Raw genomic sequence first — 20,105 nt, 5'->3', positions numbered from 1 at the left:
AAAAATTACGGCGCTTCATTAAATGAGATACTGTAAAACATTTAATAATGATAATTACGTCATTGTAGAAATGTAAGAAATACTTGCATTTAAATTGAGAAATGTTAAATTGTATTTACATTGCGATATCTTACATAGAATGTGTGTGTAAAAATGAAGAAGGGTACAGAAATATGAAAATAGTTGTTTTAGAGAGGCTTGTGAATAAATATTATTTTAGCATTTCCCTTAATTCTGTTATGCCTTTGATTTTTTAGTATTATTTTTCTATATACATATATTTAAAGTTAAAATACATATATTTATACTAACTTTAATTTACATGGCCTTCACAGCTCAATTATAATGCTGCCTGACCTGAAATTCTATTTCCTTCATTATGATTTTATAGCATTGAATAATTTCAAATTTTGCTAATCATGGTGTCTTATTATCACCCAGTTTTTAGGATGTGTTATGCAGTTTCTGATTATTTGTTGAATGCTACAGTTTTAGGGCTTGATTATGCTTTTGCTGTGATGATTTAACTAATTATGGATTCATTTCTTCAGTTGCCCAGCAGGAGGCTGAAATGTTCAAACGCTACAATGGAACATTTCCATTACCTGGAATACACCAAAGTCAAGATGCCCTATGTACCTGTCCAAAACTACCCCATCAAGGCTCTTTTCAGATTGATGAATTTGTCCACACTGAAAATTCTTCAACAAAGATGCAGCTAGTAAAACAGAGGCTTGAATCTGTCACAGTAAGTTTATTTTATGCAGTTGAAACTTTTAAACTATTTCCTGTTTTACATTGCCATGCCAATAAATATTCATTTAATGAAGTAAGTTAATTACTTAAAATTAGACCTTCTTATACTTTTATGGTTCCTTTCAGGTACTTATTCCTAAATCCTTAATTGCAACAGACAACCTGAATTTAGGATAATCTATCATGTTGTTCTGACTTGATATCTCTGTAAAGACTAGCCCAGCACCTAGTGATCAGGGAGGGCTCTGAACCAGATGACCACACTTAGCATATGGGTACGACTCCATCTCCTAGGAAAGAAAGAGAAACTGTGACTTTATCAGCCCAGCATGGTGGCGTACACCTGTAATCTCAGCCACTCAGGTGGCTGAGGCACAAGAATCACTTGAACCCAGCAGGCAGAGGTTGCAGTGAGGCGAGATCGTGCCACTGCACTCCAGCCTGGGTGACAAAATGAGACTGTGTCCCCGCTTCCCCAAAAAAGGAAAGTAAGTAAAGGCAAAGCATATCTTAAAATGTTTTGCTGTAAGAAACAGAATATTTAGAGTGTGTTCTCAATAAAATGGAAGAAAACAGAATTTCTATTAATGAAGAGATGAGAGTCCCAAGATTTTGATTTTAAAAAGACATATAAGATAAAATGAATTTAAAGAAAATCAAAAGATAAGCTTCAATTAATTCCACATTGCAAATGGTAAAAGAGATAGTTGACACTTTAAAATACCAGATCAATAGTGTAGCACAGAGAACTAATTTCAGAAGCACATAAGAATACAGAATAAAAGAGATAGGTGAAAACTATGGTTAAGAGTGTAGCTCTGGGGTCCAGCTGCTTAGGCATAGGAATGGCGTAGGCTCCAACTTGTGCCAGCTTTTTGACTGGAGAAGTTTAAGTAAAACTGGTTTTCCTCATCTATAAAATGAGGTGGGTTTTGGTTGTTTTGTTTTGTTTTGTTTTAATTTAGAGACAGGGTCTCACTTTGTGGCCCAGGCTGGAATGCAGTGGTGTGATCATTGCTCACTGCAGTCTCAAACTCCTGGGCTCAAGCAATTCTCCTGCCTCTGACTCTTGAGTAGCTGAGACTGTAGGCACACACCACCAGGCCTGGCTAATTTAAAAATTTTTTTTTTGTAGAGACAGGGTCTTGGTATGTTGCCCAGGCTGGTCTCCAACTCCTAGCCTCAAGCAGTCAGCAGTCCTCTTGCCTCAGCCTCCCAGAGTATTGGGATTTCAGGCATGAGCCATTATGGAGATTGTAGTATTTCTTACCTTACAGGATTTTTAAGATTCAGCAAGACCCTAAAAGTAAACCTCTTAACAGGGTGTCTGATACATAGTGCCACTGATAAATGTTAGTTATTATTGTTGATAATGAGAGAAGAGATGAATATGAGATAGATTGTGCGCATGGTTGATCAGTGTTCTTAAAGAAGAGACCAGCATGTGTGAAAAGAGATAACAAAGATCAAATACAAAAGGCCTTCCTGTGCTAAAGTCCCAAATCTGTAAAATGAAAGTATCTATTACCAGACCAATTAATGAAAAGATGCCAGTATCTTAGAAATATCCTAGTGAAATCATTTGATTTTTAAAGATTTTTTACAGAAAATTCATAGATATAATGGGGGGAAAGAAAAGACTGGTTATCTACATAGGAACTAAGCTATCTTCGAACTTCTCCGTAAGAACCAAAGTAATAATGAAGCTGAAATAATACTAGCAGTATAATTCAAAATCACTAAGATAGAAAGATAAATCAATGGGGAAAGGAAGAATTGTTCCCTTGTATGGTGTTGGGAAACCTTGTTAACTATGAGTGAACTGAAAAATACAGTCCGTTTACATCTCTATCTTAGGTCACTCACCTAAATCAAATTCTCATTTACCAAGGAGTTAAATATGAAAGTCCAGATCTTTTTAAAAACTAGGGAAATACGCTTGCAAATATTTCTCAAATGAATGATAACATACTAATTTTAAAAGCAGTGGAAAATCCTCTCCCAAAATATTAATAGATTATTGACATAGAATTTTAAATCTCTCTGTTTAAAAATATAAGGATGTGTATATTTGTGTGTATATACAAAACATACAAACACACACATATATGTGCAACAAACACCAGCCTGGGGAAATGTTTACATAAAATGTATTAAAGAAGCAGCCCTTTTAACGTGCAAAAAATTAAACAGTAAAGAAAAATAGTAAATCTTTAACAAAGAAATGGGTAAAAGAAATAAACTGTTCTTCTAAAAGGAGGCGATAGAAATGTTTCATATGCTGTTTTAAAAGTTCTATCTCACTACTCATAAGAAAAGTACCACATAAACCAGGTATTGCCCATAAAATTGGAAAATAGATCATGAAAATGATGAGGAGGAAGATGCTTTGTTAAAGGTAGTGTAGCATTCTGTTAGTGAAAATTCCTAGAAAATTTTTCTCAAAGATAAATGGTCAAATGTAGTAAGAAGCCTAAGCATCCTGAAAAATATCTTTGACCATACTTTTAGTAGAATTAAGTGGAAGTCCTTTTATTAGAATTACTTTGAGCTCCTTGAAGACAGGGGCTGTGCAGCCTTGTTCATTGTTTTATTCTTACCTTCTTTAATGAATACTATCCCTTTTCTTGCTTCCTTGATAGAGATCTTGATTAAACTATACAAGGAACTACATTGAGACAGCTTTAGTTCTGACTATGCTCTCTTCCTCTCTCCTTTTCTTTATAGAGACTTGAAGGTGTACCAGGATGCAGATTACATTCCATCTCTGGGTTTAGATTTAACCTAAACCCAGAATAAATGTAGGAATAGAGAAAAATATATATATTTCTTAGTTAACTTTTAGAATATATAACTATAAATTAATAAATTTATTTCAATAATGCAGTTCTTTGTATTTTATCATTTTTAATATAATCAAATAATGCATGCTGTTCTAGATTTTAAAAGGAAGTCTGAATAGATACATTGAGCTTTAAAGATGAAGAGAAACATATTTCTTCACCAGGAAAAAAAAAAAAAATGTGTTCCTTGTCTCAAAACTTGCATGGCAAAGTAACTTCATCTACAGGCATAAAACAACTCACCAACAGATTTATAAAAACAAGTTTCCTACAGTCTATCGGTCTTTTTACTGTAAAACTTAACATCCTGGAATCACCTAAGTCTTGTAGCTTTTTTCTAATTTCATTTTATATACCTGTCGTCCTCAGATAAATGAAAGGATGTAAGAACTAAAGAAAGTAGATGTAAAGGAAAAATAAAATCAGAAAAATTTTTTTTTTTTTGAGACGGAGTCTCGCTCTGTCGCCCAGGCTGGAGTGCAGTGGCGCAATCTCAGCTCACTGTAAGCTCTGCCTCCTGTGTTCACGCCATTCTCCTGCCTCAGCCTCCTGTGTAGCTGGGACTACAGGTGCCCGCCACCGTGCCTGGCTAATTTTTTTTTGTATTTTTAGTAGGCTAATTTTTTGTATTTTTTATTAGAGACGGGGTTTCACCGTGTTAGCCAGGATGGTCTCGATCTCCTGACCTTGTGATCCGCCCACCTCGGCCTCCCGAAGTACTGGGATTACAGGCATGAGCCACCGTGCCCGGCAGAAAAATATTTTTTAAGAAATGAAATCAAAGGCAAGAGAGAAGCAAATTGATAATTTATTATAAAAAAATTTAGTTTGAATTATTACTTTATTTAGCTTTTACCATATCTTTTTAAAATTATTTAGAGAATATGTCTGCTTTGGTATTGAGGCAGATAGAAGCTGCCTTTGGAAATGAAAGTTTTGCTCTGGTTTTTAAAAACCGTTATTTTTCCTTTGTTGAGAGAATTCACTGAATTTATTTTTCTGATGCTATCTGCATTGTATTTTCTTTCAGAATGTACATAGTATGTATGGGAATAAAAACAAAATGTCGTCTTTATTCCCATGGCAGCCTCATTCTATATTTTGCAAACATTTAGGTTGACTGAATTCCCACCTTTTGTCATTATGCCTTTTCTCTTGTTTCTTGCAATTGTATTTCAGTAGACCACAAATTCCTTTTTTTATTTATTTGTTATTACAATAGGAATGTTTTTCTAATAAATTATGGTACATGGTTAGGGTGTAATTTTTGTGGGGTATGTGTGAGTGAGTTGCATAATAAATTCAGTTCAGCAGGTATATAATAGGTGTTTAGGCATTGATGTGTAAAAGATACAAAAAATAGATAATTGTCGGTTATTGGGAGCATTACCATTTAGTCATAATATAAATCACTTAATTATTTCATTATTAGCACACTTGACTGCATGTTGCTGCCACAGCAATACCTAACAGCATTCTGCAACCCAGGTAAGACTTCACAGGTGGACAGTATCTTGAGAGCATTGGTAAATCTCATTCCAAGTTTTCAGATGCAGAAATTTGATTTTATCAGTGCATCCAGTGTTGCTCAGAATCTGTAGTATCTATTAAGATTAATCAGTCCTACAAAAAGTTGATTAATAAATGAGAATCCATGAAAATACACCTTATAATATGATAAAAAGTAGACCATTCTGGCAGCCTGAACACTAAAGATCTCGTCCTATCTAAATTTAACCTGAAGCCCAGGCTAATGATCACAGAACTGATTGCTAAGTAGAGCCATAGGAGTATGGATTGAATGGGTTTGAAAATGTTTTATGCCAATTTTGAAAAAAGATTTATTTTCTCTACCCCACAGGAGATACCACCGTATATATTGATTAATGATAACTAACATCTGTTTAATTATTAGTAATAATTGATATATTTCTGGCACTGTGCTAAAGGCTTTATATTTTATTGTATTTAATTCTCAAACCGTCCTATAGGGGTGAGTATTATTCCCATTTTCCAGAAGAAGATTTTGAGGCTTACAGAGATCAAGCCACATAACCAAGATCACACAAGTAGTAAGTACTGGAGCTGGGATTCAGCCGAGGTAGTTGGACTCCCATGTCCACAATCAGTTTAACTGTCTCCTTTTAGTGACTGAATTACTGATATGCTTCAGACACAGTATCTGGCTCTTAGAAATTTCTAGATAAAAAAAATAGATATTCCAGATTTTGAGCAACTGTGGATGCACTGATAAAATCAAATTTCTGGATCTAAAAACTTAGAATGAGATATACCGATGTTCTCAAGGTACTGTCCACCTGTGAGGTCTTACCTAGGTTGCAGAATGCTTTTGGGTATTGCTGTGGCAGCAGCATGCAGTTAAGTATGCTGATAAATAATTAAATGATTTATATTATAACTAAATGGTAATGCTCCCAATAACTGAGAATTACCTGTTTTTTTCAGTTCTCTTTTTTTTCTAAACTCCATGTTGATTATGACCATTTTTCACTAGCTCTGTACTAGGCTGATGATATATGCTGGCTAACTCCTAATTGGACTGGACTTGAGTATTTTTTTTTCTTTTTCTTTTTTTCTTTTCTTTTTTTTTTTTTTTTTTTTTTTTTTTTCTTGAGATGGAGTCTCACTCTGTCACCCAGGCTGGAGTGCAGTGGCACGATCTTGGCTCACTACACCCTCTACCTCCCGGGTTCAAGTGATTCTCCTGCCTCAGCCTCCCGAGTAGCTGGGACTACAGGTGCACACCACCATGCCTAGCTGATTTTTGTATTTTTAGTAGAGACAGGGTTTCACCACATTGGCCCAGGATGGTCTCGATCTCTTGACCTCGTGATCCGCCTGCCTCGGCCTTCCAAAGTGCTGGGATTACAAGGCATGAGCTACTGCACCCGGCCAGACTTGAGTATTTTTTTTTTTTTTTTTTTTTTTAATCATACTTTAGGGTTTTAGGGTACATGTGCACATTGTGCAGGTTTGTTACATATGTATCCATGTGCCATGTTGATTTCCTGCACCCATTAACTCGTCATTTAGCAGACTTGAGTATTTTTACTGTCTCCTTAGCAGCAGATTTTCAAATTGTCCATAATACATCGACTTTTACTAGTTTCTCTTTCAAAATGATCTTTTCTTGGCCTTGTACCATGAATTGTACAGAGTTCCTTTCTGTAGCTCTTTCAATAATAGTCATATTTTATCATTTAGTAGTATTTACTATTTAATATTAGATTTCATCTGATACAAATAATATGGGAATGATATTTATGGCTATTATTATTTATAAAGATAATTATATATTGCAGTTAACTCAGCGTGTGTCTTTTACACCTGTTAGTGTTCTAGCATAGAATTTTATTATTCTGTTGATTGAAGAGCAAGTTTTTTTTGAGGCAGATAACCTGTGAGCCCTCAGGAGTTTCACAGTGCCATTTGTTTGGGCAAGTTAGATTTTCCTTGAACATGTCATTAAGTCTCTTTCATTGGAAACAATGCAGAGTGGCAATGGCAGGATAATGGATAAAGAAACTTCCAAATGCTGATTTAGGTTATTAGAAGATTAACATCTGAGTGTTTTGAAAACAGTCAATACTTTATTTAATGAAATTATGAATACTTCCTTATTTTCCTGTATTTCTTTTAGGAGGTGATACGATCCTGTGCTGCAAAAGTGAGTAGTTTTTATTACCAAGAAGATAACTTTAAAGGTATAGTAATGCTATACCTAGTAATGCTATACCTAGAATGCACCATTCATAGAGTTTAGAACCTTTATAAAAGTTAATCTGATGTGTACTTCCATAATTGGAGCTCAGGTTTATCAAAGAATTACAATACTGGAACCTGATAATTTAGTAAGAGTGATCATTTAGAAAGTAGCTTCACATTTTTAAAGATTTAAGAATACTAAGTGATTGAGATACTTTCAGTAAAGGTTCAACAAGGTCATGTCATTCTCTGAGAAAAATTTTATAAGATAGTTAATTTGTATAAGACACCAGTCAATATAGTTCCTGTAGATATATGCTTAGTAAACTGTATAAGCATTGAAATGCATGCAAGCTGTACATAAATGATTTATTGTACTGATAATGCTCTTCTTCATTTATAAGTCTTTAACATTTCTTTTCTCGTTTAACTATACTGTATAATAATCCTGAGAGATGGATTAGATATAATTGTTATTCCAATTTTAGAAAGGAGGAAACTGAGGTTTATTCAGGTTGAGTGATTTGCCCAAGGTCCCAAGTTAGTCTAAAAATCGTAGTGTACAAAAAGGCTCTCGATTAGTAAACAATTTCAACTAAATTGTATCTTAGATGCTTTCAACATAGCAGCTTTCCTCCTTTTACAAGCAAGGTTATTTTATGTGTAACTTTTAACTTCAGTGTTGGGAAAATAAGGAGTTGGAATGGCAACATGTGTTCATCCTTTCCTGTCTGTCCACTCCCAAAATTCAGTTGAATAATTAGACATCTATTCATTTAACAAATATAATTATATATCACAAAGAGAAGGTAAAACATCCAGAAGGAAAGAATTAGAATGGTGTTAGTATATTTAGAGACTGCTTCATATAATGTCAGTGCAATGGAATTTTTTTAATTCAGTGGGCACCTACTACCATTTGGTAGTAGACACTTGGAATGCAATAGGCTACTGTCTCTTTCCTGATGGGGCATGTTAGGGAGGGAGGAACGTGTCAGAAAATACAAGACTTACCCTATCACTGAGCTGTCCAGCATCAGTCACAGAACCCATCACTTTTATACCTAATTGTCACAAGTCAACAGGATATGGAATATAGACAAGGGGAAGGAAGACGAGGGGGGAAAAGAGAACAAGCTATATTCTGACTTGGGCTGCAGATGTTCAGGAAACGTTCCTGATAGCAATGATTGGTGTAATGATTGTAGCTCCAAGATTACTAAACCTTCTGAAGTACTCATTGTGTATAAAATCGGAGGCAAAAATACAATTTATTTTCTGACTAGCAATTCAAAGCTATTTTGCTTTAACAAATGTACTGCATACTCTTCTTTTGGAATGCTGTCTGAATGTCCAAAGAATAAAGTGTCCTGCACAGATTGAGCAAGGCTTTATGGAGAACAGCCTCTACTAATCTGGAAACTCCCCAAGGGTGAAGGATCATGCCATTCATCTTCATATCCCTAGTATTTAATAAAGGTAGAATAAATACTCGTTGAAAAAATGATTAATTTGGAAATGAATCAGTGTCTGGAAAAATTAACCTTACTAGTATCTTCAGTTATTCTTTTTTTATAATAGTTTTATTGAGCTATAATTTACATACCATAATGTTCACTCTTTTAAAATATACAGTTCACTGGTTTTTACCATATTCACAAAGTTTTCCAACCATCCCTACTATCTGGTTTTAGAGTTTTTCATCACCCCTGAATGAAGCCCTGTATCTCTTAGCAGTCATTCCCAATTCCTACACATACACACTCCAAATACAAACTCTTGGAACATACCCCAAATTCCTGGCAGCCATTAATATACTTTATAGATTTGGCTAATCTGAACATTTCATGTAAATGGAGTCAGATGATATGTAGTCATTTATAACTGACTTCTTTTACTCAAAATAGCGTTTTCAGGATTCCTCTATTTGTAATATATATCAGTGAACAACTCAGGGGTTAGGGGGACCAACCACCTGTGCAGTCAAAAATTAATGTATAACTTTTGACTCCCCAAAAGATTAAGTACTCATAGCCTGCTGTTGACTGGAAGCCTTACTGATAATGTAAACAGTTAGTTAACACATATTTTATGTGTTATGTGTATTATATACTGTATTCTTAAAGTAAGGCAGAGAACAGAAAATGTTATTAAAATTAAAAGGAAGAGGATATACATTTACTATTCATTAAGCAAAGTGAATCATCGTAGAGGTCTTCGTCTTCACATTGAATAGCCTCAGGAGGAAAATGAGGGTTTGCTCTTGTTATGTCACTGGGGGCAGAGGCAGAAGAGGTGGAGAAGTGGGAAGGGGAGGCAGGAGAGGCAGGCACACTTGGTGTAACTTACTGAAAAAAATCCACCTATAAGTGGACCTGCACAGTTCAAACTCATGTTGTTCAAGGGTCAACTGCACTACTTTTTATTGCTGAATAAGATTTCATTGTATGAATAGGTTACGTATTGTTATATTTGATCAGTTTATGAACATTTGGGTTGTTTCTACTTTTTAGCTATTAAGATAATACTCCTACGAACACTGTGTGTATAAGTTTTGGTGTGGATATATACTCATTTCTATGGGATACGTATCTAGGAGTGGAACTGTTGGGTTATATGGTAACTATGTTTGACACTTTGAAGAACTCCCAAAACGTTTTCGAGAGCATGTGAACCATTTTCGAATTCCACCAGCAGTGTACGAATGAGGTTCCAGTTTCTTCTCATCCTCATCAACACTTGTATTCTCTTCTTTTGTGGCCATCCTAGAGGGTGAAAAGTGGTTGTATCATAGTGATTTTGATTTGCGTTTTCTTTATGACTGATGATGTTGAGCATTTTTTATGTGCCATTTGTACTTTTTCTGGAGAAATGTCTGTTTAAATATTTCACCTGGTTTTAAAATTGGGATTTTTTTGTCGTTTTATTGTTTACTTTTAAGTTCTTTATATATTCTAGATACAGGTGTCTTATGAGTTAGATGATTTGCAAATATTTTATCCCATTTTGTGGATTGTCTTTTCACTTTCTTAATGATGTCTTTTGAAACAAAAAGCTTTATGAGGTTTAGTTTATTTTTTCTTTTGTCATTTGCGCTTTTTGTGTTGTAATAAAAACCAATTTTCTAGCCTTGTGTCATAAAGATTTACTCCTATGTTTTCTTCTGAAGATTTTTGTAGTTTTAAATCTTACATTCAGGTCTGTGATTATTTTGCATTAATTTTTGTATATGGTATGATGGACAGGTCCACTTTCATTCTATTGCATGAGGCTATCCAGTTTTCTCAGCACTACTTATTGAAAAGAGTGCTTTGCCCTTTGACTGGTGTTGGCACCCTTGTCAAAAGTCTTTAATCTTAACAACAGAGTATATTTATGCAGTTTATTATCTATTAGATCTAGGATAATAAATTTTCACCAAGTGTCCGTTACGTAAGTTTTTGCCCTTCTACAGTATTTTTATATTGTTGAAGGCTCACTTGTTTTTTCCATTAGCATTCTTTAAGCAAGTATTTATTGAGTATCTACCAAGTATTTTTCTAAGTGCTTGGAATATAATAGTGAACAAGAACCTTTTATTGTAGAGAGACACATAATCTTAAAAGGAAACAAATAAGGTAGTTTCAGATAATAAGTGATGTGAAGAAAATAAAATAGGTTCATGGGACAAAGAATGACTGGGAGGGGAAGCTACTCTCAAGAGGATGGTCATAGAAGGCCTTGCTGAGAGAAACACTTGACAAGGAGCTAGTCATGTCCTGCAAAAATCCTCATCTAGGAAGAAAACTGGCATGTTCAAAGAGCAGAAAGAAGACCACTTTGCTTAAGTAATGTAGTGACCAAGCAAGGGGAAACAATTGTAAACCAAAAAGTATCTGAGACAGATCTCAATCAATTTAGAAGTTTATTTTGCTGAGGTTAAGGACAGGACCCAGAAGAAAAAACACAAATCACAGACACAGTCTGTGGGTCTGCCTTTCTCCAAAGATGACTTTGGGGGCTTCAATATTTAAAGGGAAAAAAACAGGCTGGAGGAGAAAAGAAGGGTATGGTCACATTACTGAATCCTCAAGTTGCAAGAGAAAAGGCGCATGTAGGAGGATAGTCAATTATGTATTCATCTCACACTCAGTAAATTGACACTTTTCAAAAGATAAGGTGAACATGAAAGCTACCTGTGGAGATATTTAACCTTTTATCTGTAGCTATCTGCTTATGAATAAAAAGAAAAGGAACTTCTTGCATGACTCAGCTTTCAGCTTAATTTTTTTCTTTTTGGCGTTAGATTATAAATTACCTCAGGGAGGAATAACACACATTCTCTTTTTCTGTCTCTTTAAATTGTACAAAATACTGCTTTCGCTTCTAATCTTTATATATCTGTCCCTCCACACACCTCTGTAAGCTTCTTGAAGCCAGGAAACTTCATCTTTTTTTTTTTTTTGAAATATTACATCACCTACCCTAGATGAATATAAATTCAGCCAAGTTGAAGTTTATTGAGTTATGTTTGGTGGAACAATGCTGTAAAGGTAAAGTGGTAATGTATATTGTAGTCGAATCCACCTCATTATTCACTGAAAACATTTTTTTAAAGGTTCAAAAAATAGAAAATCCAGAGAAAATATTTTTTTAATTTTTCTGTTTAAAACGTATATTTGGATATTTTTGAGATTTGAGTAGAATAGTGTTTTTCAATTATTTGCAAAGGCTTTAAAAAAAAATTTTTTTTTAAACATAATTATTTTTTCATGGCATTCCAAAACTGGATAACTGCAAAATAAGATGAGAACTTATGAACACAAAAAGGAAACAACAGACACTGAGGTTTACTTGAGGGCGAAGGGTGGGAGGAGAGAGAGGAGCAGAAAAGATAACTATTGGGGACTGGACTTAATACCTGCGTGATGTAATAATCCATACAAGTCCCTGTGACACGAGTTTACCTGTGCAAGCTTCACATGCACCCCCAGACCTAAAAGAAAAGTTTTTTTAAAGAGATGTATTATTTGGGCACTATTTGGAAGACTGGCTTAACTGGAGGAGTAGTACAAACTATAGTAATCTATATGTGGAGCGTGATGAGCAATCTAGTATGAGTCCCAGCTTTCTGGCCTTGGCAAGTAAGTGGAGAATGATGGCTTTCCCTAAGACAGTAAACAGTGGGGCAAAGGTTAATTTAGTTCTGAACTTAATGATCAGGAGATGTGTTTTAGATTTAAGAAACATCAACATTAGAAGGCAGATGAATTGATGAAAACAAATGTTTCTGCCCAGTGTAATTATGTGATGTGAAGGAAGAAGAGGAGCTCAGTGGATCTAACAAATAGCACTGATGAGGAATGGCTGGACACGGCAGAATAACCAAGAGAAGATGGCTCCCCAGAAAGAAAGATAGAAGGATAGAGGCCTAAATGAATCTGCTGAATTTGATCATTTGAAGTCCAGGGTTACCATAAGTCCAATTTAGTTTTATCATGGAGACAAGCTTTGTTGTACCCAGTTGAAGACTGAAGGATTCAGATATATGGATTGCAGTTGTGTGCTGTTTTTCAAGGAGTTTAGCTTTTAACAAAGCTTAAGGAAGTAATGGAATCAGAGAGAGAGCTTTAGTTGGTTTGTTTACTCTTTGTTTTTGTACTAAAATAGAAGGGTCTGTGCTTCTAGCCTGCGGGGAAATAGCCAGTAGGAATTTGAAAGTAGAATTTGTTTTTTGTTTTGAAGCGGGGTCTTCCCTGTCACCGAAGCTGAGTGCAGTAGCGTCATCACAGCTCAATGCAGCCTCGACCTTCTGGGCTTAAGCAGTTCTCCTGCCTCAGCCTCCTGGATAGCTGAGACCACAGGTGTGCACTGCCACTCCCAGCTAATTTTTTATTTTTTTGTAGAGATGAGGTCTCACTGTGTTGCCCAGGCTGGTCTTGAACTCTTGGACTCAAGTGATCCTCTTGCCTCAGCCTCCCAAATTGCTGGGATTATAGGCATTAGTTGTTGGGCCTGGCCTGAAAGTAGAATTTGGAAGAGCACCCTAAGGGGACTGAGGGATGAATCTTGAACAGAATGCTCCTCTTCCTCTAACCCTAGAAGTAAAGACATAAGGATAGGTGCAAGAGGTCCATTCTTTCATAAGTTTGGAAATGAGAAGTTCAGGGGTTCAAGACCAAATTTTCTCTGTGAAGCAAGGCAGTGAACTAAGAGAGAAAAGGAGGTAAAGGTTTTGAGAAAACCAAGATGCATTGAGGTAAATTGCTTTACCCTAAGGAATATTGCTGGATAATTGGTTTGAGCCAGGACTAGATCTTAATTTTGAAATTGACATGAAGGTGTCATATCAGTAATCTATGAACCATCAGTCCTTGGTACCTATCAGAGGTTCAAGAATCATGATTAAATATAACCAAAACACTTGATAGTGACTGATTCAAATTTGAATACTGGTTTTAGCTAATGTAGTAGTAATGAACTGGTTTGGGGGTAAGATTTTTCTGGTATCTTATTGCTGTAGAAATTTTTCTTTAATAGTTACAGCATTTTCTTCCAAATCCCTCATTTCTCTGTCCTGGCTTGTAAAGAAAACATCTGAGGACTGAGAGGTCATATTTGAATTGCCCTTTATAATACCGTAGGCTACTCATTGCTTAGACTTTACTAAGCTAGAAATCACAAGAGCTTAAGCTACTCTTAAAGTTTATATTATGAGAATGTAAAAGATACCTGACTTCAAATATCTTGAACCTCACTTTGGCTCAAGTTTTCTGTTTAACTTTTTCTTTAATACTGGTATTTTAATTTTTACAACAGATATATGATTTGCAAAAAAAAAAAAAAACTTCCTGGGTATTATTGTTTTCTTTTTTCTGATGCCACCAGAACTGCCATCAGATTAAAATATTATCTGCATTATTGTTCAGATTAGTGGAAAAATATGACAGCTGTCTGGCAAAGAGAGATGAATTTGTGAACTTTTAAGTATACAGACAGCATTAACATTCTTTTGGTTATAATTTAAAACCAACTTGAGATATCATCACAACTTGAAACTTCATAAACAATTCTTCAGGTGAATGTAGCATGTTATCTAAAATTAGCTAAAAGGGTAGACTTGTAAGTATACATGGAAATGAGTACTATGTTCCATGGTTTTAAATTTTAACTAATCACTAAAAGAGAAACTGTCAACTTGCTTGATATTGTGCATTCAATTTTATGTTCAGAGCAGCAAGTTTTTTAACAGGAAAATTAACCCCCATCTAGAGAATTAGTAATTTGCATATCTTGCTTGTCTGCTTATACCCTGAAAGAGTAGGCAAAACAGTTTTATGATTAACTTGGCAGAAGTTCCAGATGATTTTTTTTCTTTATTATGAATTTCATTAAATTTTTATGCTTTTAATTTTCTCCAATATGGAGGTATTAAACTGACTTTGGCAGACTGTGGTTTTTGCATGAAGCAAACAGAAAAGGGTATTGTGAAAAGAGGGTAGATTGGTGTAGGGTAGACTATCTTAACCAACCTTTCTGTTGTTGTAAAATTATTAAGCAATTCTTTTCCACAGCACATATTTCAAAAATAGATATTGCTTCACTCTATTTAATGGTTACTATTATTTTTCTTCCTCTAAATGGAATAATAAATATGTATGAGCTAGCTTTGAAAATGATTTGAGTTCTAATTTCAAAACAAATCGCTAATAATAACAATAATAATTAAGAGTTACCCCAAATTTTAGAAATTGTCTGCTCTGTTACGTTGCTACTCTCATCGCTTTCTGGACATTTGAATAGTCTGTAAAAAAATATGTCAAGAAAGATCAGAATTATAAAAATGTTTAGGAAGAACATATAATTATAGATTATAGGTTTTTTTAAAAAAAGGAAATAACATTTTGTTTTAAAAGAATGGCAAGTCTTTCTGTTTGAACAGAGGCATTTAAGTATCATATTTTAACTTTCCTGGTATTTTTTGTTTTTAACACAAATTTCTGAAGAAGAAGACTATAAATGGCTATTGTGTGTATCTGTATAGATATCTATATAGATATGGATATATGTAGGTGTGTGTATGTGTGTGCAAAGATGTGTGTGTATATAGATATATCTTCATTTCTCCAGCATACACCTGTTTGTTTGCACCAGATTTTTAAATGCATTACTTGATTTTAAGATAAAAATTTTCAGGAAGTAAAAGTGAGAAATGATTCCAAAAAGAAGTGAATTAAATAGTTAAGTGATAAATATGTTCTTTTCCATTTGAAAGCACAGAACTCTGAAAAATTGGCTATATCATCATACTACATCATAAATACCTAATTACCCTTTCTTCTAGTGATGTTAATAATAACTAATATAACACCTTATTTGTATACTACTTTATGGTTTGCCCTTGACAATATATTCTATTTAATCTATTTCTTATTTAATGTTCATTAGTGCTTTATGGTTAACATACCAATAGCACTTTATGATACCAGTTCATCATTATTGCTTTCTTGGCACATTCCCATTGAAGTATAGATATTATTTTTCTTATCTCCATTTAAAGGTGGAAAGTGAAGCTCAAAGATACTAAATGAGTTTGTTGTTTTAGGTATTGTATCACTATAACTGGTCAATTTTGATCTGTATTTAATGGATTTTGATAGAATTTTTAAAGCTGGGTGATATTTTAGGACTGATGTGGTATTCGACCCCTCCAACTACTTTGGAAAATACTTTTATTTTTTAATGAGATGACATAATAGTTTAGTTACTTTAGAACTATATTAACATATGGTCTTAATTGACTTTTTCACTGAATTTGCTAACTCTTTGCTCTAAGAGAAAAACCTAAACTAAGATATACTGTTTATTATCACTGTTTAAAAGCAAAAATAGAAAAAAAATTTACAAACATGTAAATAATGAATCAGATAAAGGGCATGTAACAAGAGCCCGGTATTGTCTCATACAGAACATCAAAAGGAAAATTTTAAATACTTGCACAGTAGAAGTCCTCTGTATGATTTTCATTATTTAAACAAAAAAATGGGAAAGGGGCTGTTTTAATATAGTAATATTTATATGCCATAAATTATCATTTTGTTAATTTACAGATTACCTTTTTGAAGTGAATTAGAAATCAGACTGTCAGTTTCTCCAAAATAGATCACATTTTATTGTGGTTTTTGAAAGTAATGAAAAAGATTAAATGATTGATTTGTTAATAATGAAAAAAAGATACAATTTTTTTCTGAAACGAATCCTGATTTACAAGATGAATTTGCCTATAAACATTTCAAGCTTTTTCAGTGAACTATTTATTTTCCTACAAGAGCTATAGTTAAAATGTTGTGTTTATTATGCATTTCATTTCTGTGAGGCTAGTGTGCACTCAGATAATCATACTAGGTTTTGTATGTTATAGAGCATTGTATTTACTTACAGAAATTGTCCTTGTTATTTTAATGATATTTTTAAATAGTATCCTAAGAGTAAGGTGTTTTGATGCAATAGAAACTATTTCACATGGCAAGTTAGGTTACAGCTGTGTTATCTGTGTCACCATGATGTATATAAACATGAGTAGTACAGGTGTTTTCTGTGTATCTCTGAAAAGGAAGTACTTGCTATTTCACTAAAATGCTAGGGAAATGTGAATATGAAACATTTTTACTCTTCCTTAATTGAACCAGTCAAGAGTCATTTTTATTTCTTGCATTTCTTTGCATAACTTAAGACCACTCTAAGTTATTAATAATGTCAAGTCCATGGTAAACTTAGTAAGGCTGATTTACTTTCATGTAGCTATGTTCTAATTACTATTATATTTTTTCCTTGATGAAAATGATTCTCTTTTGTAAACTTTACAAACTGACCATATACATCATTACCACTCCTTTTGACCTATCATGTGTCCTGGTTTGTATAATAAGCAAATATTTCTCATCCAGTTTTTGCATCAGTAATCCAGGAAATTACACTGTAGTTTCTGATTTGTTTTCCTAATACAGGTCAACAAAAATCTCTCATTTACTTCACCACCAGCAGTCTCCTCACAACAGTCTAAGTTAAAGCAGTCAAACGTGCTGACCACTCAAGAGATTCTACATCAGTTTGGTTTCACTCAGACCGGTGAGCCCCTTTCTTACTTTGACAATTCTTTTAAATGTTCAGATGCTCGTTTTGTTGATTAATATCACTTATTTCTTTAGAAATAAAGCTCATAATGGTCGGTTTTCACACTTGACAAATTATATTCTAGCATCTCTTTTGTCCTTAAAACCACCAAGGTTATTTCAAAATTGGATTTGGTAACAGTAGATACACTGAACCTATGTTCTATTAACAGATAATAATTTAAAACTAGCAAAACACGTGAGTTTTAAACCTGTATGATGTTAAATCTGATTCAGTTTCCCAATTAGATAAAGAACCCATCATAGATGGATAATCCCGTGTTATAATTCATTTCAAGGAAAGCCAAGGTAAAATACATTTTGGCAGAAATGGGATGTAACCTGTAGTGATATGACATCCCATTAAAGGGCAAATTAACAAAATATGCAAAAAAGCTTGTTAACAAAACTATACTGAATCACTGAAGTGAACTATACAATTGTTTTGGCTAATTTTTTTTTTTTTTTTTTTTTTGAGACGGAGTCTCACTCTGTCACCCAGGCTGGAGTGCAGTGGCGCAATCTTGGCTCACTGCAAGCTCCGCCTCCTGGGTTCACGCCATTCTCCTGCCTCAGCCTCTCCGAGTAACTGGGACTACAGGCGCCCGCCACCACTCCCGGCTAATTTTTTTGTATTTTTAGTAGAGACGGGGTTTCACCGTGGTCTCGATCTCCTGACCTCGTGATCCACCCGCCTCGGCCTCCCAAAGTGCTGGGATTACAAGCGTGAGCCACCGCGCCCGGCCTTGGCTAATGTTTTAAATGAGTTTCAATAAGGTTTTTAAAGGATATCAAAGGAAAAACATCTAAGTGAGAAATGTTTGTTTGTGGTAATGAAAGATGACTTTTTCTGTTCATTAGCTATATGTTTTTGATAGTATTTTTTCTATTGCTGAATTCTTTTAGAAAGGTAAGAAAGCTGAAAATAACAACAATTATCTTTTACAAAAATTATATGAAAAAGAAAATTTAAGTATGAGAAGATCAACATAATTTACTTAGAAATTTGAGGACAATATATACCACTTTTTTACCTTGAAAGTATTTGGGACTTACATATACAAGTTATTTTAATATTGCTGTATAGGTTACATGTTATAGTGAGAAAATACTTGGATTCACAACTCTTATGCTCAACCCTGGCTGAGCGTTTTATAGCCCTTATTACCTGCAAACCTTAGGCTCTTCATTTGAAAACTGAAAATGATACTTACATTATATATTATTGAAGTTTAAATGAGGTTGCACATAGGAAAACACTGTAAGCATAAGGTGCTATACGAATATAACATATTTATATTGTAAACATGATGAATATGTGTAAGCCAACTTTGAACTACTTTGAAATCTAATTTCAAGTCACTATAATAATTAATAACAATTATCTCAAACCTTAGAAATGTTTAATTTCTAGTGTTCCAGATATCTGCCAGAAACTAAAGTAATAGTGTTGGCCATTGTTATTTCCAGTGGAGCTGCATCATACTACCTCTTTAGATTATTCTTTTCACCCTAAATAGATACTTGGCTTGGCTTCAGACCTTGTCATTTTTATAACTAGTAGGGAGGGAACCTCTCTCCGCCACTCTATCCCTACTAACTGGGAACAAACTTTTCATTCCACAATTCAGGGTTAAGAGCTTAGAAGGTAAATATCTGGTTGAGTTAATATATTGTTTAAAATTCATTTAAGCAGTATCTTATGTCTGTCTGCCAACAAGGTATAGATATAGATACAAATTTTTCTTTTCAATTTTTGTAAAGGGAAAGAGCAGAGGGAATAGGTAGGAAGGCTTTTGAAATGGGAAGAAGGATTACCACTGAGACGAATTAAAGGGAAAGAGGGATATGATAAAGGCAAGCCTTTCAGACTTCACAGTTATATATAGGATTGGCTCCATTTCGCTTCAGTTTCCATGGCCATGTAGACCATAAGAGGTATATTTATATCCCTGCACATACTATCTCAGAAGCATGACCATTAAGCCATTTGGTTACTAATATGCCTAACCTCATTTTAAGGTGTATCTTTCTTAGAAATGTCATTGAGATATCACTGAACAGAAAAATTGCAAAAGCATAATATGTGGTCTATCTCAAAATGGCCAGATTAATCTCTTTTATTAAGAAGCCAGTGTTTATGGAAAAAAATCCTGCCTTAGGAACCAGGTGAGCTAGTTTTCAGACCTAACTCTATTTCTAAATGTGGAATCTTGAGCAGTTTCTTCAGGCCAGAGTTTTCTCATCCCTCCAAATAAATGAGGGCTCTGGCTTTGGTGAGTTTCGCTTTAAAAATTCTGTGATTCTATTCAGTGTTCAAATCAGTTTGTAAAGTGGATAAATAATTAAGTGTTGATTGTACAAATAATCTATTAGAATCTGAAATACGTGACTACAAAAACAAATCGTGTAAATAGAATGTTTAAAAATAAAAATCTCACTGAAAACCCATCTGAAATATACAAGTCACATCTGTCGATATTTGCCTTTGGACAGTATAAAAGAAAGCTATTTACACAGAGCTAGTAAGTATGAGCCCATTAGCACTCATGCTAGGAGACTTAAGAGTAGGCGTTGATTTTATGTATATGTAAGTGGGTTTACATGCTAGAGTGCTAGACTCTGAAGT

The 20,105-nt window shown here is 34.2% G+C and overlaps 1 protein-coding gene across 15 annotated transcripts in view; it reads left to right on the top strand.

Moving 5' to 3' along the window:
* AHI1 (Abelson helper integration site 1) overlaps positions 1-20,105 on the top strand; it is a 220,960-nt gene that overhangs the window by 92,806 nt on the left and 108,049 nt on the right. For all 15 annotated transcript variants that reach the window (XM_055264859.2, XM_063631260.1, XM_063631258.1 and 12 more), the window contains 3 exons: positions 552-748; positions 7,261-7,287; positions 17,312-17,432. In XM_055264859.2, the coding sequence (XP_055120834.2) occupies positions 552-748; positions 7,261-7,287; positions 17,312-17,432 (345 nt within the window). The remainder of the gene's footprint in view (positions 1-551; positions 749-7,260; positions 7,288-17,311; positions 17,433-20,105) is intronic.

The sequence above is a fragment of the Symphalangus syndactylus genome, chromosome 2 (assembly GCF_028878055.3).
Source record: "Symphalangus syndactylus isolate Jambi chromosome 2, NHGRI_mSymSyn1-v2.1_pri, whole genome shotgun sequence".
Lineage (NCBI taxonomy): Eukaryota > Metazoa > Chordata > Mammalia > Primates > Hylobatidae > Symphalangus > Symphalangus syndactylus.
Note: the sequence above shows the minus strand (reverse complement) of the source record. Positions and strands in the feature narration are given on the sequence as shown.